At 49.1% G+C, this 23,162-nt stretch overlaps 2 protein-coding genes across 4 annotated transcripts in view; one reads left to right on the top strand and one right to left on the bottom strand.

The window, feature by feature from the left end:
- Positions 1-4,260: 4,260 nt before the first annotated feature.
- SLC31A2 (solute carrier family 31 member 2) lies at positions 4,261-13,519 on the top strand. Its single transcript, XM_037059066.1, has 4 exons — positions 4,261-4,363; positions 8,289-8,355; positions 11,057-11,243; positions 12,179-13,519. Exons 1-4 carry the CDS (start codon positions 4,358-4,360, stop codon positions 12,345-12,347), a joined length of 429 nt encoding a protein of 142 aa, XP_036914961.1. The 5' UTR covers positions 4,261-4,357; the 3' UTR covers positions 12,348-13,519.
- A 1,645-nt stretch (positions 13,520-15,164) lies between these two features.
- Positions 15,165-23,162, bottom strand: part of FKBP15 (FKBP prolyl isomerase family member 15) — a 51,096-nt gene continuing 43,098 nt past the window's right edge. For all 3 annotated transcript variants that reach the window (XM_037059061.1, XM_037059059.1, XM_037059058.1), the window contains exons 23-28: positions 22,124-22,276; positions 20,816-20,941; positions 20,126-20,233; positions 19,176-19,867; positions 18,040-18,136; positions 15,165-15,755 (exon numbers count right to left, since the gene is read on the bottom strand). In XM_037059061.1, the coding sequence (XP_036914956.1) occupies positions 15,681-15,755; positions 18,040-18,136; positions 19,176-19,867; positions 20,126-20,233; positions 20,816-20,941; positions 22,124-22,276 (1,251 nt within the window). In that variant the 3' untranslated portion in view covers positions 15,165-15,680. The remainder of the gene's footprint in view (positions 15,756-18,039; positions 18,137-19,175; positions 19,868-20,125; positions 20,234-20,815; positions 20,942-22,123; positions 22,277-23,162) is intronic.

Here is a 23,162-nt window from a genome sequence, read left to right on the forward strand (position 1 = left end):
ACGAGGGAGTCCCTGATGCTCACAGAAAGAGCCCATAAGTAACTCTGGGTAACTGCCCCAACTTCAATTAGCTGCCTCCGGTCACATATCTGTTTTACAGAAAGGTGAACAAGTGGAGTCTGGAGCAAGATAAGGATTCGGGCTAACAGAGCCCCCCTTCGTACATACCTCAGTTTGGGTAGTCACGTTCCCCCAGGAAAGCTGGCACCACATTTACCTGTCAGTCGATAAGCAGCTCCTTCACCCTCATCCCCTAGTCTTCTGCTCCCCCACATTCCAGTAGAGAGACCCAAGGAATGCAGGGTGCACCTAAGTGCCTCTGGACTCTGTGCCCAGTCTCCCCAGTGGCTCCGAAGCCTGCTGGGATGAGGGACAGCCTGGGCCACCCAGCCCACCATGGGGGCATACAGTACTTTCCTGTGGCTGCTGTAACGAATCACCACACATTTGGTGGCTCACCACATACCGATTCTCTTATAGTTCTGGAGGTCAAAAGTCTGAAATCATTTTCACTAGGATGACAGCGAGGCGTCAGTCTTTCCAGAGATTCTAGGGGACAGTCCCTTCCCTGTCCTTCGAAGCCCCCTGGAGCTGCACTCCTTAGCTTTCAGGCAGCTTCCTCCACCGCCAAGGAGCGCAACATTTTCTAATCTCCAAGTCTCACGTAGTCTTCGCTCTTCTGTGCCGAGCCTCCTTCTGACCTTTTTAGGTGTCCTTTTAAGGACACCAGCGGTGACATTTAGGGTTTATTCGGATAATCCAGGATGCTCTCCCCGTCGCAAGTTCCTTCATTTAATCACACGTGCAAAAGAGTGATTAACAGTTCCCTGTTCTCCTTGAACTTCCATTTGAATGACAAGGAAGGAATAATGAATAACCAGGTTTCACAGTGTGCTACAAGGTGATAAGTACTATGGAAAAACAGTAAAGCAGAGTAGGCAGGGCAACGAATACAAAGGGGACCACGATTTTAAACAGGGTGGTCAGGGGACGCCTCACCAACACAGTGCCTTTCGGGAGAGGAAAGGGAAAACCCAGGGAGAAAACTGTGCATTAAAAGCCCCCTGGTGGCTCTTCTTTGTCCCCAAAATAAATTCCTGACTTTGAACATGCCCTTAACCACTCGGCCATTCTTAACCAGAATGAATGGGGTTGATCTTAAGACCCAGTGGATTTCTTTCCTCTGGGTTCGATCCCCAGCTGCAGTGGAGGCTACCCTGCACATGGCCTTTGGGTGGGTCACAGCCTGGCTCCAGCTTCTCCAGCTTCTCTGGCACAAAGTCTGCTGCAAACATGTTCTGCTCCGTCTCCACGCTCCGACCAACCTCACACGAACACACACTCCCCGTGCCACATACAGCACCATAATGCTCCTCACATTTTAATGCAAAATAATTGAGGTTTGTGGAAGAACCTGCGAGGTCAGCTAAACGGTGCTACATGGAAAACATGCAAAAGTCTTAGCCAGGAAGTGTTCAACTCCAACTTCAAGCTCACTTATAACTGCGGATCACGGCATGTAAAAGAGCAGTTAGAAGTCATCCATCCTGGAAACCCTTTCTTGCGGCCCAGAGAGAGAGAGAGTGGCACCCTTGGGGGTCACAGAGCCTGCTTTGTGTATCACGGCCATTCTGCATGACATTCAGCAGCAGTAACATTTCATGCATGTGGTCTTTTTGTGAGACCTCAAGTTCCTCTACTGAGCACCTCAGAAGGAGAAATGACTGTTTGGATTTCCCCTTCACCCGGTGACCGTGACCGTAGATGAGCTAAGTGCCCCAGTTAAAGGGCCCCTTGTCCATCTCTGTGACACCTGAGGCAATGCCATCTTTCCTGCCTGTGGACTTGCTGGGAAGGGGGTGGTGGTGGTCTAGGTGTGTGCTGGAGGGACGGGGCTGACTCTCTGTTGTTCCTGAGGAGAAGGACATCCACAGCTATCAAAGTATAAAACCCAGAAAGAATCTCTTGCCACGGACCGAGGTTGGCTGGCTGTGGTGTGATTTCAGGAGCAGGAATTCTGTGGTTGGCTCCAGTTTTCTGCTTGGGAGCTGGAGCAGCGGAGTCTCCAGTGGCTCAGAAAGAAAGGGGACACTTTCAAACTTTAGGACTAAGTGTTAAAATCATAACACACTCAAGGAAGTTAGAACTAAGTGTGAAAGTCATCAGATTGTGACAAAGCCAACAAAAACAGTCAAAGGAAGAAAGCTGTGTTACAAATCCTTTCATCAGGGATGGGGGGTTGGGGAATGCACAGGAGCCTGCTTATGTGAAGGTCAAGGCTTCTTACTCCCACTTCCCAGGTGGGGCCCAGAGAGTGAAAAATTACACCTAAATCATCAAATCCCTCTCAAGCTCTTGGGGCCTAGATGCCTCAAGAAATCCCAAACCCTTCTTCCCATTGCTTTCTCCACGCCTCCCTCCCAGATCCCCTCACGGTGCCCAAGTCCCAGAGTCTTTCCCTGGAAATGCCCCAGTCCCTGGCTTCCCTCTAACTCCCACTGGCTTCCAGGTTGAGACTCAGAATCCCGGTACCTTCAGCAGGTGGCTCGGTATTTTGCAGTTGCTTCCCTTCACAGGACGAAAACAGTTGCCGCTAAGAAAGACAACTACTACCATTTATTGAGCAAGTTACCACCACCAGGTTCTGTGCTGAGAATAAAAAAAAATTTTTTTTTCAGCGAAGTCCTTCTGATTGATTTCACTAGAAATGACTTTATTGATTAAAGCACCAGGAATTGTCAGCACAAGATTTAACATCTTATTGACCACGCAGGCCCAGTCTCTGGAGTGTGTTCTATCTCCCCGAGTCCCTGAAGAGTTTTCGAGGGAGAGGCCTCAGGAACAGGGACGGAATCAGGCGGTTTCAGATAATCCCTTCCCAGTTATAGACAAGCTGCTCGATTATTGCCCAGAGCAGGAAAGAGACAGTATTTCAGAAGAACCTAATAAAGAAGGTGACATTGCATTATAAGATTTCTCTTAATTTGTCCCTGGCTGGCATAGCTCAGTGGATTGAGCGTGGGCCTGCGAACCAGACAGTCGCGGTTCGATTCCCAGTCAGGGCACATGCCTGGGTTACAGGCCGGTTCCTTGCAGGCTAACTACCAGCAGGGGATGCACAAAAGGCAACCATACATTGATGTTTCTCTCCCTCTCTCCTTCCCCTCTAAAGATAAATAAATAAATAAAATCTTAAAAAAAAAAAGATTTCTCTTAATTTGTTTCTCAGCGGTATTGGCCCAAACTTATTTGCTTCTGATCTACATTATTTTTTCAACGACTTTGTTGGTATGTACATAATGTTAATAAATAGTCCCACTCCCTGTGCAGAAATGAATCGACTCAGTGCCAAGAAAAATCCCTGAAACTGGAATAGCCCCATTTTGCTCTTGGAAAAAGGAGAAAGGTTTTTCTGCTCTTCTTCTATGCAAGAATTGAACAAATCTCCCCACCCCGAAGTCAAAAATGTTATTCCTGGCCTTGGAATGCGCAGTTATGATCGGCTGATTCAAATCACCTAGGAAGAGCAGCTGTGGAAGCCCTCACGCAGGCTGCCTTCTTTGTAACTTTGTTCTTAAAATCGACTCCAGAGTCGTCCGTGGTTGTGTACACAGGCTCTGCCGTCCAAACAGTTCCTGCTATGCCATCTCGAGAGCTAGGCTCCGAGGAGGCTCTGGAATTGTCTGGAGTGAGAGCAGCAGCAGCGGCCCCACGAAGCAAGACCCCAGTAACTCAAGGCTTGTCAATAATCCGGGCTGTCCAGGTTTCCTTCTCCCCGGTGTCCACGGTCCTTGCTTGGTGAAACTCCCCCATCCTCCAAACGGGATGAAATGGACAGACAATACATAAAAATAGAAATGCCAATAAGAAAAAGTTTACCACCCTAACAATCAAACAATTACAAATTAAATTACAATTGTGTGTTGCTTTTTGCTAATCAGGTTTTTTAAAATGGCTATATTCAAAGCCTGGGAGATCATTTCTTTGCAAATAATTTGTTATTATCGCCACAGGATAGACTTTTCCATTTTCAACTCAACATGAGTTAAGCTTCGCATAATTTATTACAAGGAGTCATAAATATTTTATGATAATTGCGAAGGCAAGTCGAGTGCAAAACAGTAAGGAGCCAAACACAACGCAGGAGGCAGCCCCGAAGCGCGGCGCGGCCGGGGACCCCGGGCTCCGCGGTGACTGCGGGCCGGTGGGACCACAACTCCCAGGCGCCCGTGCGCCCGCCGCGCCCCGACCACGTGACTGCCAGGCTCTGGTCGCGATCCTGCGGCGCCTGTAGAATTCGGAACCTGGAGACCAAAGCAGGCAGTTCTGTCCCCGGCGCACCCGTGGCGCGCTCACCATGGAGGTGAGTCTGGCCGCCGCAGAAAGAAGCGGACGCCGGGTAGGCGGTCCGGACCGAGCCCCTACAGCTGCAGCTCCGGGCCCCGTGGGGTGCCCGGCGCCGGTGCCCGAGGGCTGGTGAAGGGGGTGTGTTGGAAGCGTTGTCAACAGCAAGAACAGGATTGGGGAGAGGCGAGAGTTAGGGCTGGAGGTGGCTGGTTGGGTTTTCTTTTTATTTCTCCCTCCTGCTGGGTCGTCCGGCCGGCCGGACGAGCAGTTATGGAGCACCTGCTGTGTAGCAGCCGAGGGTGGGGGTGCAGTGGGCGAAGACAAGCCAGTCCGGTAACCCCCTGCCTAGGGCGCAGTGCCAGGTGAAAACGCCGGGGAGGCTCCTAGGAAGAGGAGGGAAGCTCGGTGCATTTCAGCCTGCTACGGGGCGCACACTCCCTGGGCCAATTTCCATGTCTTGGCAAGTTCGTGGTTTGATTTGGCGCGGGAGGGGGTGGGAGCGCGCGTCGGGGAGGACAACCAGACCAGCTACTTTCCATCCACCCTGCACGCGGGTCAGAAATAGCGTTACAGATAAACTGTGTTTCTCAGTGGAGTTCACCTGGGCTGCAAAGAATCACAGCTTGCAAGACTCTTTGGTCTTTGAAAAAAATCATGTAATTTTCTTCGTTCATTAAGAATGCCGTGAATTTAACATATGGGAAGGCAATACAGGTCACCTGGTCAAAGCCGCCCCCCGCCCCCCCTGCCGCCGGTCCTTTAAAAGGGGAAATACTTGAGCACAAGCACCCCAGACAGTCCCAGCCAGGACAGACACCTTAATCTCCCCTAAACTCTTTGGCTTACATGTGAGGGTGTTTTTCCTCCAAGTGTAAGTGACGCCCCTCAAACGAGAAAAGAGAGACGAAAAGTCCCGATTGCTTTCTCCTTCAGCACAGCCCGTCCCTACTCAGGGTGGGGCCCTGAATACAGTGCAGATAAAAGTTAAACTCAGCTGCTTGGGGCTGAGATTCATCCTAAACGAGAAAGATTAGAGCCCTGCCCCTTAGTATCTGACCACAGAGCCTTTTAATTGAACACTGCAGCGTCTGCTCAGAGAGGGCTGCTTTGAAACAACTCCAGTGAACAGGCCGGAGTAGGTGAGGTTTTGTGTGCCCCCTCCGTCCCACTCAGCGCCTCCACCACAGGTGAAGTAGAGCTAGCCCCCCTGGGTGGGCACCTTCAGCTTGGAACTTGTTGGACTGCCTTCCCTGGACTACCACCTGCTCTTTCTGCTTCAGAAGATGCTCTAGCCACCTGTCTCTGCGACTGGCTTAGGCAGCCCCCACCACCCCTGCCGAAGGCCTCCCATGTGCCTCCCTCTCACGGACTACATAGGCTGTGTTGTAATGACCTGTTCACTGCCCTCTGCCCTAATACATTGGTCCCTAGCCTTTTTGCCACTAGGGACCGGTTTTGTGGAAGGCAAACTTTCCACGGACTGGGGCAGTGGCGGGGTGGGGGTGGTGCAGGAGGAGGAGCTCAGGTGGTAATGCCAGGGCATCCGTAGGCCGGAGGAGGAGGTTGGGGGCCCCTGCACTAACAGACTGTGAGCTTCATGAGGGCCAAGCCCTTGTCTCCCTCATCTCTATCTCCAGCATCTGCACCCCTAGCACAACAAGAGTGAATGTTTGTTGGACGAATTGATTTTACTGTTTTGTGGATATTCAGGTCGACAGGAAGTGATGTGGGGCATCTGAGGTAGCTGGCCCAGCCCCAAGGATGATAGAAGGAACCCAGTTAGGGAACCTTGCTGATCAACTAGCCATTGAGGACATTCCAGTCGTGCCAACTGCTAGATCAGGTGAAGTCACAGAGGAGGTGATGAGGCCACACCCTCCTCCACCCCCACGCAGAGACCGACAGTGCCAGGGGCTTCGGCTGCCCCACTGCAGAGGTGATCTGGGGCTTCTGCTGGGTTGAATGAACGCATCCCCAGCATAAATGGAGTTTCGCAGGATTATTTGTACCTGTTTGTTTTGTATCTCTTCGTGAACACTTTGCCATGTCAACAAATATTCTTTTTAAATCTTAACAAAGGGTGTCTCTGCATAGGACTCCAAATTAGTTTTACTTTCTTTCTGGTACTGGTTCAGGTTTTTGCACTGAACAAGTACCACTTTCATATTAGGGAGATAAAAGCTGGTTTTATTTTTAAATTCTTCAACCTGATTTTTAAAAGACTGCCTAGGTTTCCATTTTCTTTCTTTACTTCCACCCCCCATCTCAGGTCAAGTTTATTCATCACTTTTAGAGAGGATTTAGAAATTATGGATTTATTTTTATTGTTGTTCAAGTACAGTTGTCTCCACTTGCCCCCTACCACACATCCCTGCCCCACCCACCCCACCTCCCACCCTCCATCCTTCCTGGATTTGGCTCGGCCCATGGGTCCTTTATATGTGTTTTTTGATGCCCCTTCCTCTCCATTTTCTTCTTATGAGGTCTTGAGCAAATCCCTTGCCCAGTCGGTACTCCCTTTCCCTGTCTGGAAGTGACACGTGGGTGGGGAGGGGCTGGTGTCCACCAGGTTGGTGTTTCCCACACTGAGTTCCAGCGGAGTGCAGACCTCCCTCCACACCCAGAGTGCTGTGTTTTACGTAGTGGACTTACAAGGAAGGTTTTGTTTGCCAATGTTCCCTGGGGGAAAAAAAAGTTGTAAGCCAGGGAACTAAAAACTCTCTGAGAAAATAAAATAGATCTTAAAAGTTCTTATCTCAAGAAAAAACTGTGGTAACTGGTGTGGTGATGAATGTTAACTAAACTCGTACTGTGGTGGTTATTTTGCAATACATACATCCACCCATCAAACCATTGTGTCTACCTCAAAACAATATAATGATATATGTCAATTATATCCCGACTTTAAAAACAACTCTCTGAAGATACTTCCAGCTCTGACGTTGGAGGGTTCTAATATTTGGCCATTGTCTCAGAAGGCAAAGGCCCAACCCAGCCAGGATCTCCTTAGTGGGATGAACACGGTGTTTGCAGAGCTGCTGCTTCTGGCTGAGGTTTTATCTGGTGACGAAAGGGGGACTTCCCCTCCCTGACTTGATCCATCCGGCTTTCCATCTTGCCAAACACAGCCAGTAAGCTCAATGTGGCCATTTAGAATCACCACGCAGTTCCCATCCCATAACACAGGCAGCACGGTGTATTGGAGTGCACCTGGCTGGGCATCCAGTGAGACCCGGGTTTGAATCCCAGCGCTGCCAACTTAGTAGTCTTGTGAACTTCAGCCAATGACTTAGCTTTTCTGACTTTAATTTCCCCATATTTCCTTTCTGTGTGATGGGCCTAATTGCCCCTGTCCCATGGAACACTGCTGTGAAATGAGATGATGTAGGAAAAGCCCTTGATGCCTCCAAGAGCAGCAGGCAGACCGGGCGCTCTCTGAGAAGAGCAACGGGGCGGTGCATGTTCACTGCTTCTCCCGGCACCATTTCTGATGTGGAGTCCAGACTCTCCATGATGCACACCACTGCAGCCGAGTGGCGGGCGCTGGGAGTGAGCAGAGGCCTTGGTCCTCAGCCCAGTGCTTCCCCAGGCTGAGGGCACTGGGTCTGGAGGGCACCAAAGGCGTTTCAGCCTGGGCTGAGAGCAGTGTGGCCTGGCTGGACCTATGATGATGGACAACTCCCCCCACTGACCTCGACTTCCACTGGGAGCAGAGCTAACTCAATTATATTTCTGCTGTTGACCCCCTGTGGGACCTTGGGCAAGCAAGTCCCTGCCCTGTCTGGCCACAGGGGGCCCTGATTGCCACTACCGGCCCTTCTAGCACTACGTCCAGTGACCCCATTTTTCTGGGTCTTTTAGAAGAGGATGCTTGTGACCATTAGGGACCACAGCTTCCACTGCCCTCAGCCCGCTGTGACGCAGACTCCCTTCTCTTTCAGATGCATTTCATCTTCTCAGATAAGGTGGTGCTTCTGTTTGATTTCTGGAGTGTCCACAGTCCTGCAGGTAAGAATTGGGAGGCCTGGGTTCTCTTCATTGGTATGCTCTGTGGACGTCTAAGTGAGCCTGACTCCTCTGGCATAAACGCTGATTGGGAACTTTGCAGTCACTGCTCTTAGGATTGCAAAGGGGCCCATTATCCCACGAATCCTCTCAATGGCCCAGAGAGAGGCCAGGGATGCAGCTCCTCCCCGTCACAGGGAAGGACCTGAAGCCCACAGAGGGGAAGAGACTTATGTAGGGCCACACACTGAGTAAGAGTAAACGTCAGAACCAGAACTAGATCAAGGCCTTCTGTTGCCTCTAGCACCTGCCTCATCCAGGGTTCAGTGTCCAGCATCAGCTCAGGAGCCCAGAACAGCTGCTGCAGCCTGGGAGCTGAATGAAATGAGACACCAGTTTGACAGAGAAGGGTATTCCTTTGACTCGAAAAGGCAGAATTGTTTCAGCTTAAGTAACTGAATCTAAACAATAGACTGGAAACAGCCCGAATGCCCTTCATTACAGATATTGATCAAATCAATTATGGTCATCCCTACAGTGAGTTACCATTCCAGTACTCTATTATGGAATAAACCAAGTGGCTCAAAACACCAGCAATTGTTTTATTATTGCTTCTCAAGGTTCTGAGTTGACTGGGCTCTGCTAAGTGGTCCTCACTCAAAGTCTCACATGCAGGTATGGTCGGGGCTGGAAAGGGGGTCGCCTTGAAGACTTCCTTAAGTCTACTCATTGATGCTGGTTGTTAGCTAGAACCTCAGTGGGGGTGTTGTCTGAACACCTAAGGCCGGTGCTTCTTCCTGGCAGGGTGGCTGGGTCCCAAGAGCAAGTGAGTGTCCCAGGAGAACAAGGGGGAAGAGCACGGGATTTTTAAGACCTAGCCTTGGAAATCACAGAGCGTCACTTCTACCTTCTTTGACCAAGGTCTTTCCAGGTTAACAGGGAGGGAACACAAGCCCCACTACGTCTTGGCAGGAGTGTGGGCACTGTAAGAAGAGCATATGGGGTGGGAGGTAGTGAGGTGGCCATCTTTGGAAAATACAGTCTGTTACAGATACTATGAAGCCACAGAAATAAGGCAGATGGGTAGGAACTAAGGGGAACCCAGGTGGATGAAGTAAGATATGGAGCAGTATGCAGAAGTAGGATGCTGTTATTCAGACATATAAAGTGAGTGCCTGGAACACAGTTTATTCTTGTATTATCATTATTAATTGTTGTAGTATTTTCTATAAGAACGGTAAGCCTACCTTGGCCCCATCTTGTACATTGCATATCCCTAGCCGGCTGTTCAGGGAATTGCTAACAGAGGCTGCTCTGGGGAGGGGAAGTTTGGGAGACTGGTCGGGGAAGGGAAAAAGACTCAGTATATTTTTGCCATGTATAACGTGCACCTTTTTGCCCTAATTTTTGAGGGAGAAATAAGGATGCACATTGCACATGGGTATAATGATTACCTACCATGGGTGTAATAATGTGCACAAAAACGTGGGTGTGCATTATACACGGCGAAATACGGTACTTTTCACTCCATACCCTTTTGGATTGAGTAGATACCCCGTGTTCAATTACTTGTAATTTTATGTTTTAAAAACCTACCTCTTTTGCAAATGATGTCCTCCTGGGACCCCAATAATGTACTATAGCTGGACCATTTACTATCCCTCCATTGGCATTAGGGTGGCCAAAAAGTTTGCTTAGTTTTTTCCATACAGTGGCTCTAGCACTTAGTTGTCTTTAACTTTATTCAAAACAATTTTGTTAGATGGATTGTGACAGCTGTCATACCAGCATGCATTAAAAAAGCATCCAAATTGGTGAATTTTTGTGTATCCATTTTAATATTGAAGATGGAAGAAAAATATGCATCATTTTCAGGGTATTATGTTTTATTATTTCAAGAAAGGTAAAAATGCAACTGAAATGCAAAGAAAAAGATTTGTATGGTGTATGGAAAAGGTGCTGTGACTGATCGAACGTGTCAAACGTGGTTTGCGATTTCTTATACTATTGACATTTTGGCTAAATAATTCTTTGCTGTGGGGCTGTCTTATGTATCAGAATATCCAAATCGATAAAGTTGGTGAAAATGAAAAAATGTATTTTATGGAAAAAACCCTACAGACCTTTTTGCCAACCCAGTACAACAGAAGTAGCAATTAGCAGTTGATTTTACACAGCAGTTTTAGTAAGCACTTAATGTTTTTGGTAAAATCATGTTTTTTCCATTATGAAAGTAATAGACATGTGAAACTTGGAAAGATGAAGTGAGGAAATAAAAATCTGTGTCCAAATTTGCTGAGATAATTCCTTCCTTTCAGACTCTTCTGTGTACACACATGTAAACAGGACCCCGCTCTTCCCTTAACAAGCAGTCCCGACAGATTTGTGCCGCCAGCTGAGGGCACAGCTGGGCGCAGTGGTTTACAGCCTCTTCACCCCTGGCCCCTGGCTTTTCCAGGCAGCTACTCTTCCCAATCTCAGAGCCACACTGCAGTGGGCCAGCCCTACCAAGAAAGAAAGGGCTGTCGGGGGGAAAGAGTGCAGAAGTTTTGAGCCCAAAACAAGTGGGAAGAAACTGAAAGACAAGCAGGTGGAATGGATTCAGAGGGATTGGGTGGAGGTGCCGACAGGTCCCCTGGGAAGCTGCCAGAAGGGGAGCACTGCTTGCCTTGCTAGGTCTCTGCAACTCCGCTTCCTTTGCCAGGCATGGTCGTTTCGGTGCTGGTGGTCCTGCTCCTGGCCGTGTTATACGAAAGCATCAAGTTTGCCAAGATTAAGCTGCTCTACCAGACTCTGGTGAACATGCCCACCTCCACCAGTCAGCGGCTTGAGGGGACAGACCAGGATTCTTCAAGCTCAGAGTCCCCCCTAGTCAGCAGACCCCGATTCAGGTAACAGGCACAGGGTGGGGGTGGGGGGTGAGGAATGGGCAGAGTACTCACATTCATCTTGAGAGGGAGACCGGGCTCAGGGCATTCACCCCATGACACAGAAAGGAAACTGAGGCCTGGGGAAGGACCAGGGCTTGCCAGAGTGCTTTCAGGTAGTGAGCATTGCGGTGAACAGGAGCGCAGTCTCCCGATGGACAGGCCAGAGCTTGCTCTAGAACAGCCACTTAGGAGGCTCAGATCTTCAGAACTCTGGTGCAGCCTCAGTCAGGCAACAGGGGTGTCCGCCCAGCCCTCCCCTAAGTCACTAAGACTTCCAAACCCACGATGGGATCTGCAGCTGGCCCCACACAAATGGGGAGAATTGCTCTCAGCATTGTATCCGTATTGGTGTCCTTCCCTTCCCATTCTGATAGGGCAGCCATTTGGGGTCCCAATTCTGCCCTCTCTCCAACTCCAGCTGTGTATCTTGAACCTGCCTGCTCCTTACATGGGTGTCTCCAATGGTCACCACCATCCTCCAAGGGAGGTATTATTTGTCTTACTGATGATATTTTAAACCATTTGGGCTAAGACACAGAACTAGGAGTTGATCTGCCCCAGAGTCCATGTTCATGCCATTCTAATACTGTTTCCCAGAGTAGATTCAGGGGGGAATGAAGTCTGCCTTACTGATCATTTTGAGTCATCTCTATCAGGCACATCTCATTTCCCCCTTTTGCCTGGGGTGCCAGGAAGCTCAGAGCTGAGTAGCAAAGTGATTGTCCTTGTTCAAGGACAAGGCTCCTAGTCCAAGTTCATTTCCCCTGTCAGTGGTTTCTGATATGTCTCTTTGAAAAGAAACTGGTTTTGTAACTCAGCTGTTCTTCCTACATTGGACACCAACTCTTAGCTTTCACCTTATTACGAACATTAACTTGTCTCTCCTTTTTATCTAGGTGGGTTTTGTCTCACTTTGGCCAGTCTCTAATCCATATCACTCAGGTGGTCATCGGCTACTTCATAATGCTGGCTGTTATGTCCTACAACACCTGGATTTTCCTTGGCGTGGTCCTGGGCGCGGCTGTGGGCTACTACCTCTCCTACCCGCTTCTCAGCATAGAGTAGCCCACGAGGGGTGTGCAGGCGCTGGGCAATGGAGAAAGCTGGGCGCCCCCTCCAGTCATTGCACTTTCAGGCCCAAGTCTCCTTTTTCTCCTGATGGATGGTACTCATCTCACTCCCAGCTCCTAGAAATTTTCAGCCAAAGCCAGCACTTGCTCCCTGGAGTTCAGAGGCCACTGCAGCTACCTATCCTCAGACAGCCCGCCCAGGGCTAGTCTGCACCTTAGCAGGCTGCTGTGACTAGCGGGAGAATGGAGAGAACAGAACCTGGAGGCAGGATTGCCAAGCCTGTGCTGACTTATCTGTGACTCAAAACTTAAAGTTTCCAAAGATCTCCAAGACCAGGAGACAGGTTCTGGGTTAAGGGCCCAGAACCTGGCCACCCTTCGCTCTCCTGATTTGTGCCTTACCTAGATGAGCACCTTCCCCTTGCACGTCCTGTCCTCTTCTGTCTTTGAGGGACAGGGACCAAGCTGACTCCTTTTTCTCACCCTCTGCCTTTGGAACATATGAAGATTGTTTCTTCTGTGGATCACACTGACAAACTAAGATTTTTCACTTTTTCCCAGTGAACTCCTGGTTGGCAATTTTGCACATGAACACAAACAAAAAATTTAATTAAATTATTTCATTTCATTCATGACAGATGGCAGCATTTGCTGGGACTGGTTTCCTCTTCTTGTGGGGAGAGTAAGTGACAGTAGATTAAAGGTGGAGAAGCAGGACCGCAGCCAAAACTCCTGCGGATGGAGGGAGTGTCTCCTGTCAGGCTGCACGGCTGCGGAGGTCTGGGAGTTCTCCTTAATGCCCCTCTTCCTGATCCTCCTTTTATGCACAACAGAGAACTGAACTGAGTAATACTTAATGCTTTTTATTTACTACTTGCTGCTCACCCATAACAAACATGATTTATTCACTTAAAACACTGAGTAAGCCATGAGGTTGGGGGCGAGGGCGGGGAATGAATGCCTGAAGATGCAATAAGCGGTCAAACCAAAACATTACATTTGTAGAGAGAGACAAGACTCTCAGATATCCAAACCTTTTCACTTAACAGAAAAGGAAACAGGAGACCCGGGGAGGAAAAACCACTGCTGTGTACTGTAACATCCAGGCTCGAGTACCTCACGGGCTACGTGAAAGACGGTCTTAAGCTTTTGGAATTAAAAAAATAATTTTAATAAATATATATTTTTAAACAGTGTAGATCCGTCTTCTGTTTCTCTTCAAACAGCAAGCACACGGAACAACGGCAGGAGCAGAGTGGGCGAAAGGAGCTGGCAGTGCTGGCTGCAGGGCGCTCTCGGGGCCGAGTCCGTCCGTCCACTACGAAGACAACCCTGTGCTCAGGGAAGCTCCAGCCCCACGACCCTGTGCCCACAGGCAGACACCCCAGTGCCAGCTAGTCAAGAGTCATTCTTTTGTTCGGGTAACAAACAGTGATTGGGCGCCACGAGAAAGCTAACTGACATGGACTACAAATACCTATGTTGGCACAATTACAAGCACGTATCTTTCCCTGAGGGCAGAGGCAAAAATATATCAAAACCAGGTTTTAACTTACAGTCAGAAGTAACTAACAATGGAGAGTACGTGAGGCCTTCAGCACACTCTCCACACTGGCAGGGAATTAGGAAGCTGCTGAAAGGCACAACAGGTCCAAGATTTCCAGTGTCCTGTATAGTCCTACCGATGGAGCCTCCAGCGCCTGTTTTTAAGTCTCGACCTCAGGTGTTCTCCCTCAGGTACCACTCCCTCCTCGGGTGTTCTGTAACCTGTTCAGTTTGATACAGTCACATCTTCATGTGTGTGACACATCTAAGGCTTTTTATAGAACAGAGGGCTTTAAAAAAATCTGTGCGCTACAGAGACTGCACAGACTTAGGCTTTTCAACACAAGTTTTGTAAACACCTGGTAAGTACTTAGCATTTCTGGGCAGTGTTCTAAGCACTGTACAATATTAACTCATCTACTTCTCACAAGGTAGGAACTTCCTGTCCTTGTCTTAGATGCAGAAGCTGAGGCACAGAGAAGTTACACAAAGCCCCCCCTAATAAGTGGCAGAGCCAGGCTTCCTCTAAATGGGGACGACAGTGTCTTCTGCAAGGGTTGCTGGAGGTGGGGCAGCCTATAAAGTGCTCAGAGATGGTGCCTATTTGTTAAACAATGGAGTTCTATACATGGTGGTTCTTGCTGCCTCCCAGCCCCACATACGGGGACAGACTCAAAGCTGTCATTGCAGAGGATGACATCAGGCAAACAAAGTGGAGTTCAAGTTCCTATCTTATAAACTTAAAATCAAGACCATTATTACTAAAATGATTCTACATTTTGAAGACTGCATGGTCTTCGGAAGACCTCTGGAGCAGTAAAAATATTTCTCACTACTGTTTTCTTCAGTAGTCCTGGCCCCGAGTTCAGAGGGAATGGCAGCTGTTCTCCAGGTGAAGAACCTTAGTTGCTGTGACTGATGGAATGCAGGGTCCTCCTACTTTCTCTGTGTGGCTTTCCAGGGCGCAGGGCCAGGCACGCAGGAGCAAGTGGACGACAGAAGTGGTCCTCGGGGAACCACAATGGCCTAAGCCTTCAATCAATGCCGGGATGAGCTGGGGCAGCACAGTGCTGAGTTTGTTCAGCCTGAAGGTCCAGGGTCAGGTGCCAAAGGGAACACGTCACAATGGTTTGTGTGTGTGAACTGGCCCAGGTCTGTTACCACTGCTCCTTTCAGATTCCCAGAGAGGGGTGCAGACAGCCTTGGGAACCAAATTCCTTTCTCCCCAAGAGTTGGAGTCATGTTTCATTATAGATATTTATTTTAGTTTTTTTAACTTCAAAGACTTAAGGCAGAGAAAAGATAACGTGTCAGGACTGCAGGCAAGGCTGTTAACTGAACGGGGGTTTGGATGGTGTAGTCTGCCCTTGGTCCTACCAGGGAGGCCTCACCCCAGGTGACAGGCCCCAATGCTGGGAGACAGAGGCGGCCTTCCCACAGCAGTCTGGGAGTTAGGGAGGAGGTTAAAGAGCTTGGAAGGGGGCAGGACTCTCATGGGTGACGACTGGGGAGGAGACCACCAGTCCTTCCTCCAAACGGGACTCGGGGGAGGCATGACCAGGGCCAGCTTCTGCCAACTCCGGCAATCTGAAGACAGGCCTGCACCCCTCTTCTCCCAGCCAGGCAGGGGCTCAGAGGCTGGCTGACTCAGGCACCTGGGCTACCGTCCTCAGAATGCTCCCCTTCGCCTCTCCCTGTGGCTCACCCAGACCCAGGGCTGGCTGTGCAAAACATGCTCAGGGGAGGGTCAGTAGAGAAACCTTTGCCTCAGGTTCCTGGGTCTTCATCCCAGCCAGTCAATGTCATCGTCATCGTCATCTTCGAAAAGGGGTGTTGGGGGCGGGCGTCCCTTCATGCTCTGACAAAACAAAAAAGAGCAATCAGTCCTCACTTGTTCCTGCGTCAGATGGACTTCCCACCTCTGCAAGGTGAAGTGAGCCAATACCCTTTCCAGCTCCAGGCTGGAAAGAAGGTGGTTGGTTAGGGTTTTACTGAATGAACTGACCCTGAGGCCAGCAAACCTAGGGTTTCAGATAAAGCTGAGACAGCAAGCAGAGAAGGGAAGCACTCTTTCAACAGAGACAAGAAGACCAGCTTTGGCTAATTTTGTCATTTATTTGTGAAACATACTGATTTGACAGGCTTCCTCTCACGCAATAACTTACATATTTCATGTGGGGAAAGGAGAGTTGAAGGGGAGAGAGGGAAGGAGGACACAGAAGCAGAGTAGATCGGCCCTCAGGGAGGGGAGGATGCAGGAGGATGACGGGAGGCTGGAAGAACACAGTAACATTTGAAGGAACAATGCTGTGACCCACGGTGGCCTGTCTGGCTCTGAACGTGGCCACACCATTGGAGAGAGCTAAATTTAGAGGTTTGACCACATTAGCACGTGGAGAATCCCAAGAGATGAAGTCAGCCCAGAACACAGGGCCACAGCCTCCCACTCCCCTGGGCCACTGGCCCTACCCTCTCTCTCTCCAACCAGGAAGAGGATGAGGGGGATTAACGGGCCATGGAAGAGACTTGCCCCATTTTCATGACTTGCACTCCTGGCCTTCATCTTCTGGATTGGCAGAGAACAGGTCCCACAGGGGTAGCAGGGATTGATCTGGAGACAGGCATTAACCGAGTATTTCCTACCAAGGTGCTTTCTGCTCTGGTGAGCTACTCTGGCCCAGGATCTTTCTTCAGAGGGCCAGCCAAAAGGTCAGAGATGTCTGCGCCAACCCTACGACCAACTAATTGACCTTGGACCTGTCTCTGGGCATCAGTCAAGTTATCTTTGAACTCTGACAGTACAATTTTTTAATCCTCACCAGAGAATATTTTTTCATTGTGTCTTTTTTTTTTTAATTTTAGAAAGAAGGGTAGGTGGTGAGGGAGAGAGAGAGAGAAACATCGATATGAAAGAGAAAGATCAACTGGTTGAATTCTTGTATGCCCTCTGACTGGAGATCGAGCCTGCAACCTGAATATGTGCCCTGACTAGGAACTGAACCTGCAACCTTTTGGTCTATGGTATGATGGTCCAAGCAAATAAGCCACACCGGCCAGGGCATACAGTACAGGACTTTGAAATGTGGTTCCCGCTGCTTTGGTTTTGTTCCCGCTGAAATTCTGGCTCTGTATTTACCAGTTACACAACCTTGGGCCAGCTATATAACCCTGGGTGAGTTACTTAATCTTCCTGTGCCTCGGTCCTCTTTTCTATAAAGTGGGATAAAAGTGCCAACCTCACTGGATTAGTAGAGGGTTAAATGAGAATATCTGTGAAGAAATGCAGTTTACAGAATACCCAAGAAATAGAAATGAACTTTGATGGTCAGTTGTATCAATACCAACGATATACTGCTTGTCACTCATATTTCTGTTCCTGGGGTAGATCGAGCCTGAAGCTGATCCATGTCCACATTTGCTCTAGTGAAGTTCCCATCACAGCAATGCGTCCTAGTGACAGCCGAGAATGCTGGGCACTGCAGATGCAAGAACCAGGGCTCTGCTCCACACTCTGGCAGCAACCCGCCCCGCTGGCCCTCACTCTGGAGCTTCACACACCGTCAGCTGTGTGCTGAAGCTACGCCGTCAGCACCTGACCCATGTTCTACACAGGGACCTTGTGGAGACCGAAACAGGCAGCAGGCTGGAAAGCAGGCAGCGGGAGTGGACAGTGCTTGGAGACAGGTGGCCCCAGTAAGAGCCGGAGGGTTTTATCCCGGCTCTGCCACTAGTCAGCCTGTGGCTTCCGGTTCACAAATCATCTGTCCAAGCCTCAGCGTCTTTGTCTGCGAATAAGGATGCCAGACAAGACAATCTTCCAAGTCCTTTCCAATTCTAAAATATAAATAATATCCTAGCCAATCTGAGGAAACCTGAGGCTTAAGCATTCTAATGTAGGACTCTTCTGGCCAATTTTCTTCCCTTAAAGATCATGGTCCCTTTTCAAGAACAAGTGGTATCTGACCGTCCCCACCGTGCTTACAGAGCTGCCCCCTCCCAGCCCCGAGCCTGCTCCCACAGGGCCCCGCACACAGAGCCCAGGCCGCGGGCCACCAGCAGACCCCACTCCTCTTCTTGGAGCCAGTGGGGAAGGGCGCCCAGGTAGCGGCGTGAGGACTTGGCAGTGCCTGGGATCTCCTTACCACCTCGTCTTCGTCCTCTTCCTCAGGCTGTGCTTTGGACTTTCGAACTTTCAGAGTTGCCCCTTTAAACAGCTCATCCTCTTCATCTTCAGAGAGACTGAAAGAAAAAATCAAGACAATCAAGTCACAGAAAAGGCTCCTGCACCAGACAGACCATGGTGCCCACAGGCTCCGGGCAAGAACCCAGCGGCAGTGGTGACCCCTGGAGCTCCTCCCACCCCGGCAGCCTTGTGCTCTTGGCCCCTCCACAACCTACAGGCTGCGGGACCTTTTAAAACTAACAGATCAGACCAAGTCACTCTTCTGCTTAAATCCCTTTAATAGCTTTTCACTGTACTTGAAGTCCAAACTTCTAACAGTGACACAAAATCTCGAACGACTTGGCCCCTGCCTAGTTTTCCAACATCGGCTTCACACCCCTGACCTCCTACTACATTCCTTCGTGTGCTTCCTTGACTGTGTCCTATGCCCTCCGACCACAGGGTCTTGGCCTGTGCTGTTCTCGCCTTCTGAAATCTCTCCCACTTTTGGCGCGGAGGTCCCCCTTCCATCCTTCAGGTCTCCGTGTAAATGTTACCTTCCCAGAATCTGTCCCTAACCGCCCTATCTAAAGTAGAATAACCTCCCCTTATTTTCTGATATACACCATTTCTTTTTTTAACTTATCATATATTTTTTAAAGATCTTATTTATTTATTTTTTAGAGAGGAGAAAGGAAGGAGAGAGTGAAAGAAACACTGATAGGCTGCCTCTGGCACGCTCCCCACTGGGGACCTGGCCTGCAACCCAGACATGTGCCCTGACTGGGAATTGAACCAGCAACCTTTCAGTTTACAGGCTGGCACTCTCTGAGCCACAGCAGCTAGGGCTACTTATCATATTTTTATAATACTTTTATAATAGCCCCCACTAGACTAAGCTCCTTAACTGAAGAACCAAACCTGCTTTTCCTACCACACTGTCATAGTGCCTACAGGGCCTTTTATGGGAGGCATTGCTGCATAAATACATGTATGAATGCATGAATGAGTAAGTGGGTCAGTCCGTCATTCAATCTCTGAAGGATGAGTTGCCAGCCCTGGAAAAAGCGATCTTGCAGCCACCTTGTCCCTGAAACTCTGCTCTAGGGGACACACCTGGAACGCTGAGAAGAGCGGCTGGGCCCAAGTGCTGCACAGGCAGAACCTGCCTCTGTGCTTGCCAGCTCCTTGGAGGGACCAGTGGAACCAGTGGCATCTTCCTCTTTCTGGCCCTCTGGAGGCTGAGGCTCCCCTCCTGAACTTTCAGGCTCCAACAGCAGTGGGTCCCCCTTCTTAGAGTCTGAAGTCAGGGACAGTCTTGTGGAGCTTTCTTCTTCCTCAACACAGGCATTTCCCAATGGGCCAGCAGCAAATGCCTCCTCACACTCGGAGTCCACGGTTACATGGCTCGGAGGCAGAGGGGGGATTGAAGTCGGGGGCCCCAGAGCTCGTTGGGAGGGGATGCAGGCCAGTTCGGTGGGGAGGGGATGATCTCTTATCTCTGAGAGTGCCCCTGCTTCTGTGGGCTCTCCTTCCCGTCTCTGTGCATCCTCCTGGGGGGTGTGGAGGGGCCCAGGAGGCAATGGCTCAGCTTCTTTGACGACCTGCTCTGATGGCACCATGGGGGACTCCTGCCCCTCCCTGCTCAGGGGCACTTGAGACGGCCCAGAACTGGCCAAGACTGACTGCTCCTGGGAAGGTCCCCGAGGTTGCTCTTCTTCTTGTTCTTCTTCATCTTCTTCCTCTTCTTCATTGCTGCTCTCTCCCTTGTCTCGCTCGTGTTGGTTTAACATCTGAAGAGTCACCATCTGTTCAAAAGCCAAGGAGGAGGTGATCACTGAGAGGTAAACAGCAGGCACTCGCAGTTCTTCAGACCCTATCCACCCAACTGGTCATCTGGTTCAAACGCCTTTGCTCCTCCCTTTCTCAGGAAGCTGCCCATGCCTATCTGTCCAGGCAGATGAATTACTGGTGAACAGTTTTGAATAATTTTTCATCACCACCCCTCAGAAGGCACTTAAGAAACAAGATCCCATTTCAGTGCCACAGCCCACAGCTGGCTGTACCTTGATGGTGTTCATGACGGTCCCCAGGACGGCCCTGCCACTGTACGACTCCTCCAGCTCAAACTCGCCCCGCAAGGAGTGGAACACCTGGTTCATGATCTTCTTGACCTGGGTGGAGATGCGAGGAGAGAAAAACGCAGTATCAAAATGTATGCTGCCCAAGTCAAGTGATGAAGGGATGCAGGCCAATTCCAGAAAGGGTTCTGGAAGCTTTCTCAGAACTCCACAGCAGGACACAGCTGGTCATGAGTGCAGACACTGATGGGCACTGTGGAGAGGACAATGCCAAATGACAGGCTGCACTTGACAAAAGGGCCATCAAGGACAGGTAAGCTGTGGCATGTGTGCCCAAGACAGCTTACAGACCATGTATTATTGCCTCCCTCCCACCGTGACCACCACAAGAGCTGCCGTGGCTGCCAGGGTCAGTGGCCCATAGATGCTGGGCACACTCCCCACTCCTTTCCTGTGATTTAGAGGCCCTTCCCACATTTGTCAAAACTTTGGGATAGAGCCCTTAGGGTTTACCACCACAGTGACAGGTTCCAAAGGTTAACTTGTACTTAAGTCAGACAGGTGGTGCATCACCAAGGTTAGGGGGGAAAAAAAGCTATCAACACAACAAATGGGCCGCATTCTTTCTGAATGCCTAGTGACATGGTTCGCTGCCTCTTCAAATTACCAGCTCACCTTCTCTGATGAGTCAGTGGTGGCGACTTCAACCCCAGACACCTGGGACTTATTTTTCTCCAGGTGCTTGATGTGCTGTTTATTTTGCTCTGTCAGGGCTGTGACTTGGGCCTGGAGGGCTGAACACTGCAAAATGAACAGACTACAGCTGTGGACTCGGGAGCCTGGACTATCGGATGAAAGCCAGGAAACACAGCAGAAGATGTCCTAAGCATCCGGTGTTGACCTCATGTAGGTCCACTGGTGTCTACACCCTCCACCCCCACCCCAGGCCTGCTGACTCAGAGCACCCATTTCCTTAACACTCAGTCTCAACTCACGCCTATTCCTCTTCTTTCCCAACAAGGTCCCTTGCCTCGTTTCTAATCAGGTCAAGAATATAATGAAAAAACGAGGTTGTAACTCTAGTCACATAGACATGTAAACATTGGAAATTAGAAGCAACCTATTCACTTACCAGACTGCCTTTACCATCTTTGAGTCAAAGATTTTAAACTGGACACTTAAAGGAAAGAAACTGACCTCCAAGATATGGAGACTGGCATACCATGACCCTAAGCCACCTCCTCTGTCTGCCTGTCTGTCTCAGTCTTATACCAAGATGAACCCACCACAGCCATGCTCCACCCTATTTAGTGCCTTTTCCCAGGATGTTCTGTTGCCTCTTCGCCTTACCAAAGCCACTAGTCATTCTTGGCTCTTGTCCCTTGGGCACTTCCTTCTGGGCCTCACAGAACTTAATGCTCACCTTTGTTGCTCTCTTGTCTCCATTTCTCAACTGTGAGGCTCTTACGGGCAGAGTTCTCCGTAAGCCTCTTCCCTAACAGTGTCTGGAACACAACTGGCACCCAATAAAAACTCGCTTAATAAAAGACTGTCCTTGTCAGGTGGCTCCGTTGGTTGAAGCATCGTCCGATCCACCAAAAGGTTCTGGGTTCAATCCCCGGTTGGGGCGCATATGAAAGGCAACTGATTGCCATCTCTCTCTCTCCCTGACTCTCTCTCTAAAAATCAATCAACATATCCCTGGGTAAAGATTAACAAATAAATAAAATGTGTAAAAAATTGCTTTTAAAAAAGAAGGATCAAATAGCTATGGAAAACGTGTCAGAATACTACTGTTGCTTTTTATTTTTGTAGCTGCCATGCCAATAAATACGTAGGAGATTACTGTGGAGAGCTGAACAAGTGTGACTTTTGTTTTCAAGCTATTAGCATCTTTACATTCACAAGAACCTACAGCACTCCATCTGCTTGCCTCAAATGAACTGGGCTGCCTGAGCTGTCTGGCCCCAGGGAAACGCCTACCTTTTCCTGCAGCTGGAGCAGCTTCTGCTGGCTGGCATCTCTCTGTGCACACACCTCCTGATACTGTCGCAGGTGCTCATCCTTGGCGGAGGCCAACAGGTGTTCACATTTTGCTTCCCACTGGGTCTGCAGCTCAGCCTGCACTAGAGAGAGCTGCCAGGAAAAGTAATCACATATCCGGGGGGTCCAGTTGCATCTAGAGAAACCTATCTTTTATAAGGCAAAAAGCATATGCTAACAGCCCAACTGCCTAGGGAAACAACTGGAAGATCTTGGTTACTTTGAAATAAAACGTACTTTTTTAAGGTACAAAGGAAGATGTCGTTAGTTGTCAGGACTCCAAAAGGCTCCAACCAGATAAAGGTGTGACTTGTCTAGACAGGTTCCCAAAGGGCAGGACCGTAATGTGATCATTTTCAGGACCATGCCCTTAATTTTATAGAGTCAAATTAAATAGAGTCAATTAAGTATTTTGACAAAATAATGAAGTATTAAGTAGAGTCAATTAAGTATTTTGACAAAATACTTAATTTTTTAATACTTAAAATACTTAATTTTTAAAAATACTTAAAATACTTAATTTTGTCAAAATTCCCAGAGATGATCAAATTGAGGGTCTCGATTCACTCTCCTACCTGAGCAAACAGACAGGAATTTACGAACTTAGGAGGAGCAAGGTCACTGTCAGACAGCCAGCCAGCTGTGCACTGCCATGACTCCTGCTTTCTCTGCCTGATTACATAAATCAATCCTCCACCTTCCTTTTTGGGGCAATAATGGGTCTGAAAGATGATATCTGGTGGTGGAGGACTTTAGTCTTACCATGTTTGGAATTTTTTATACAGTCTCTTTTTTCGTGTTTTACTTATACAGTTCAATTTCCACTAAGTTTGAAAAATGGAAAGATTATTCACTTGAATCCTGCCTCTTCTGCATGTATTTAGATTGTGTTCTGCTATCTTTCTCCAAAGTGGGAGCACTGACTGTAAGAAATGTCACCATAAAGGTTAAAGAAGAAACCAGAAACTTAGTTCTGAGT

This window comes from Sturnira hondurensis, unplaced genomic scaffold (genome assembly GCF_014824575.4).
Source record: "Sturnira hondurensis isolate 20B ecotype Veracruz unplaced genomic scaffold, ASM1482457v3 Scaffold0010448, whole genome shotgun sequence".
Taxonomy (NCBI): Eukaryota; Metazoa; Chordata; class Mammalia; order Chiroptera; family Phyllostomidae; genus Sturnira; species Sturnira hondurensis.

Coding starts and splice junctions, on each gene's coding strand:
- SLC31A2 (XM_037059066.1), top strand. Junction 8,356..11,056: donor GAGTGTCCACAGTCCTGCAG/GTAAGAATTGGG, acceptor TTCCTTTGCCAG/GCATGGTCGTTTCGGTGCTG. Junction 11,244..12,178: donor GTCAGCAGACCCCGATTCAG/GTAACAGGCACA, acceptor CTTTTTATCTAG/GTGGGTTTTGTCTCACTTTG.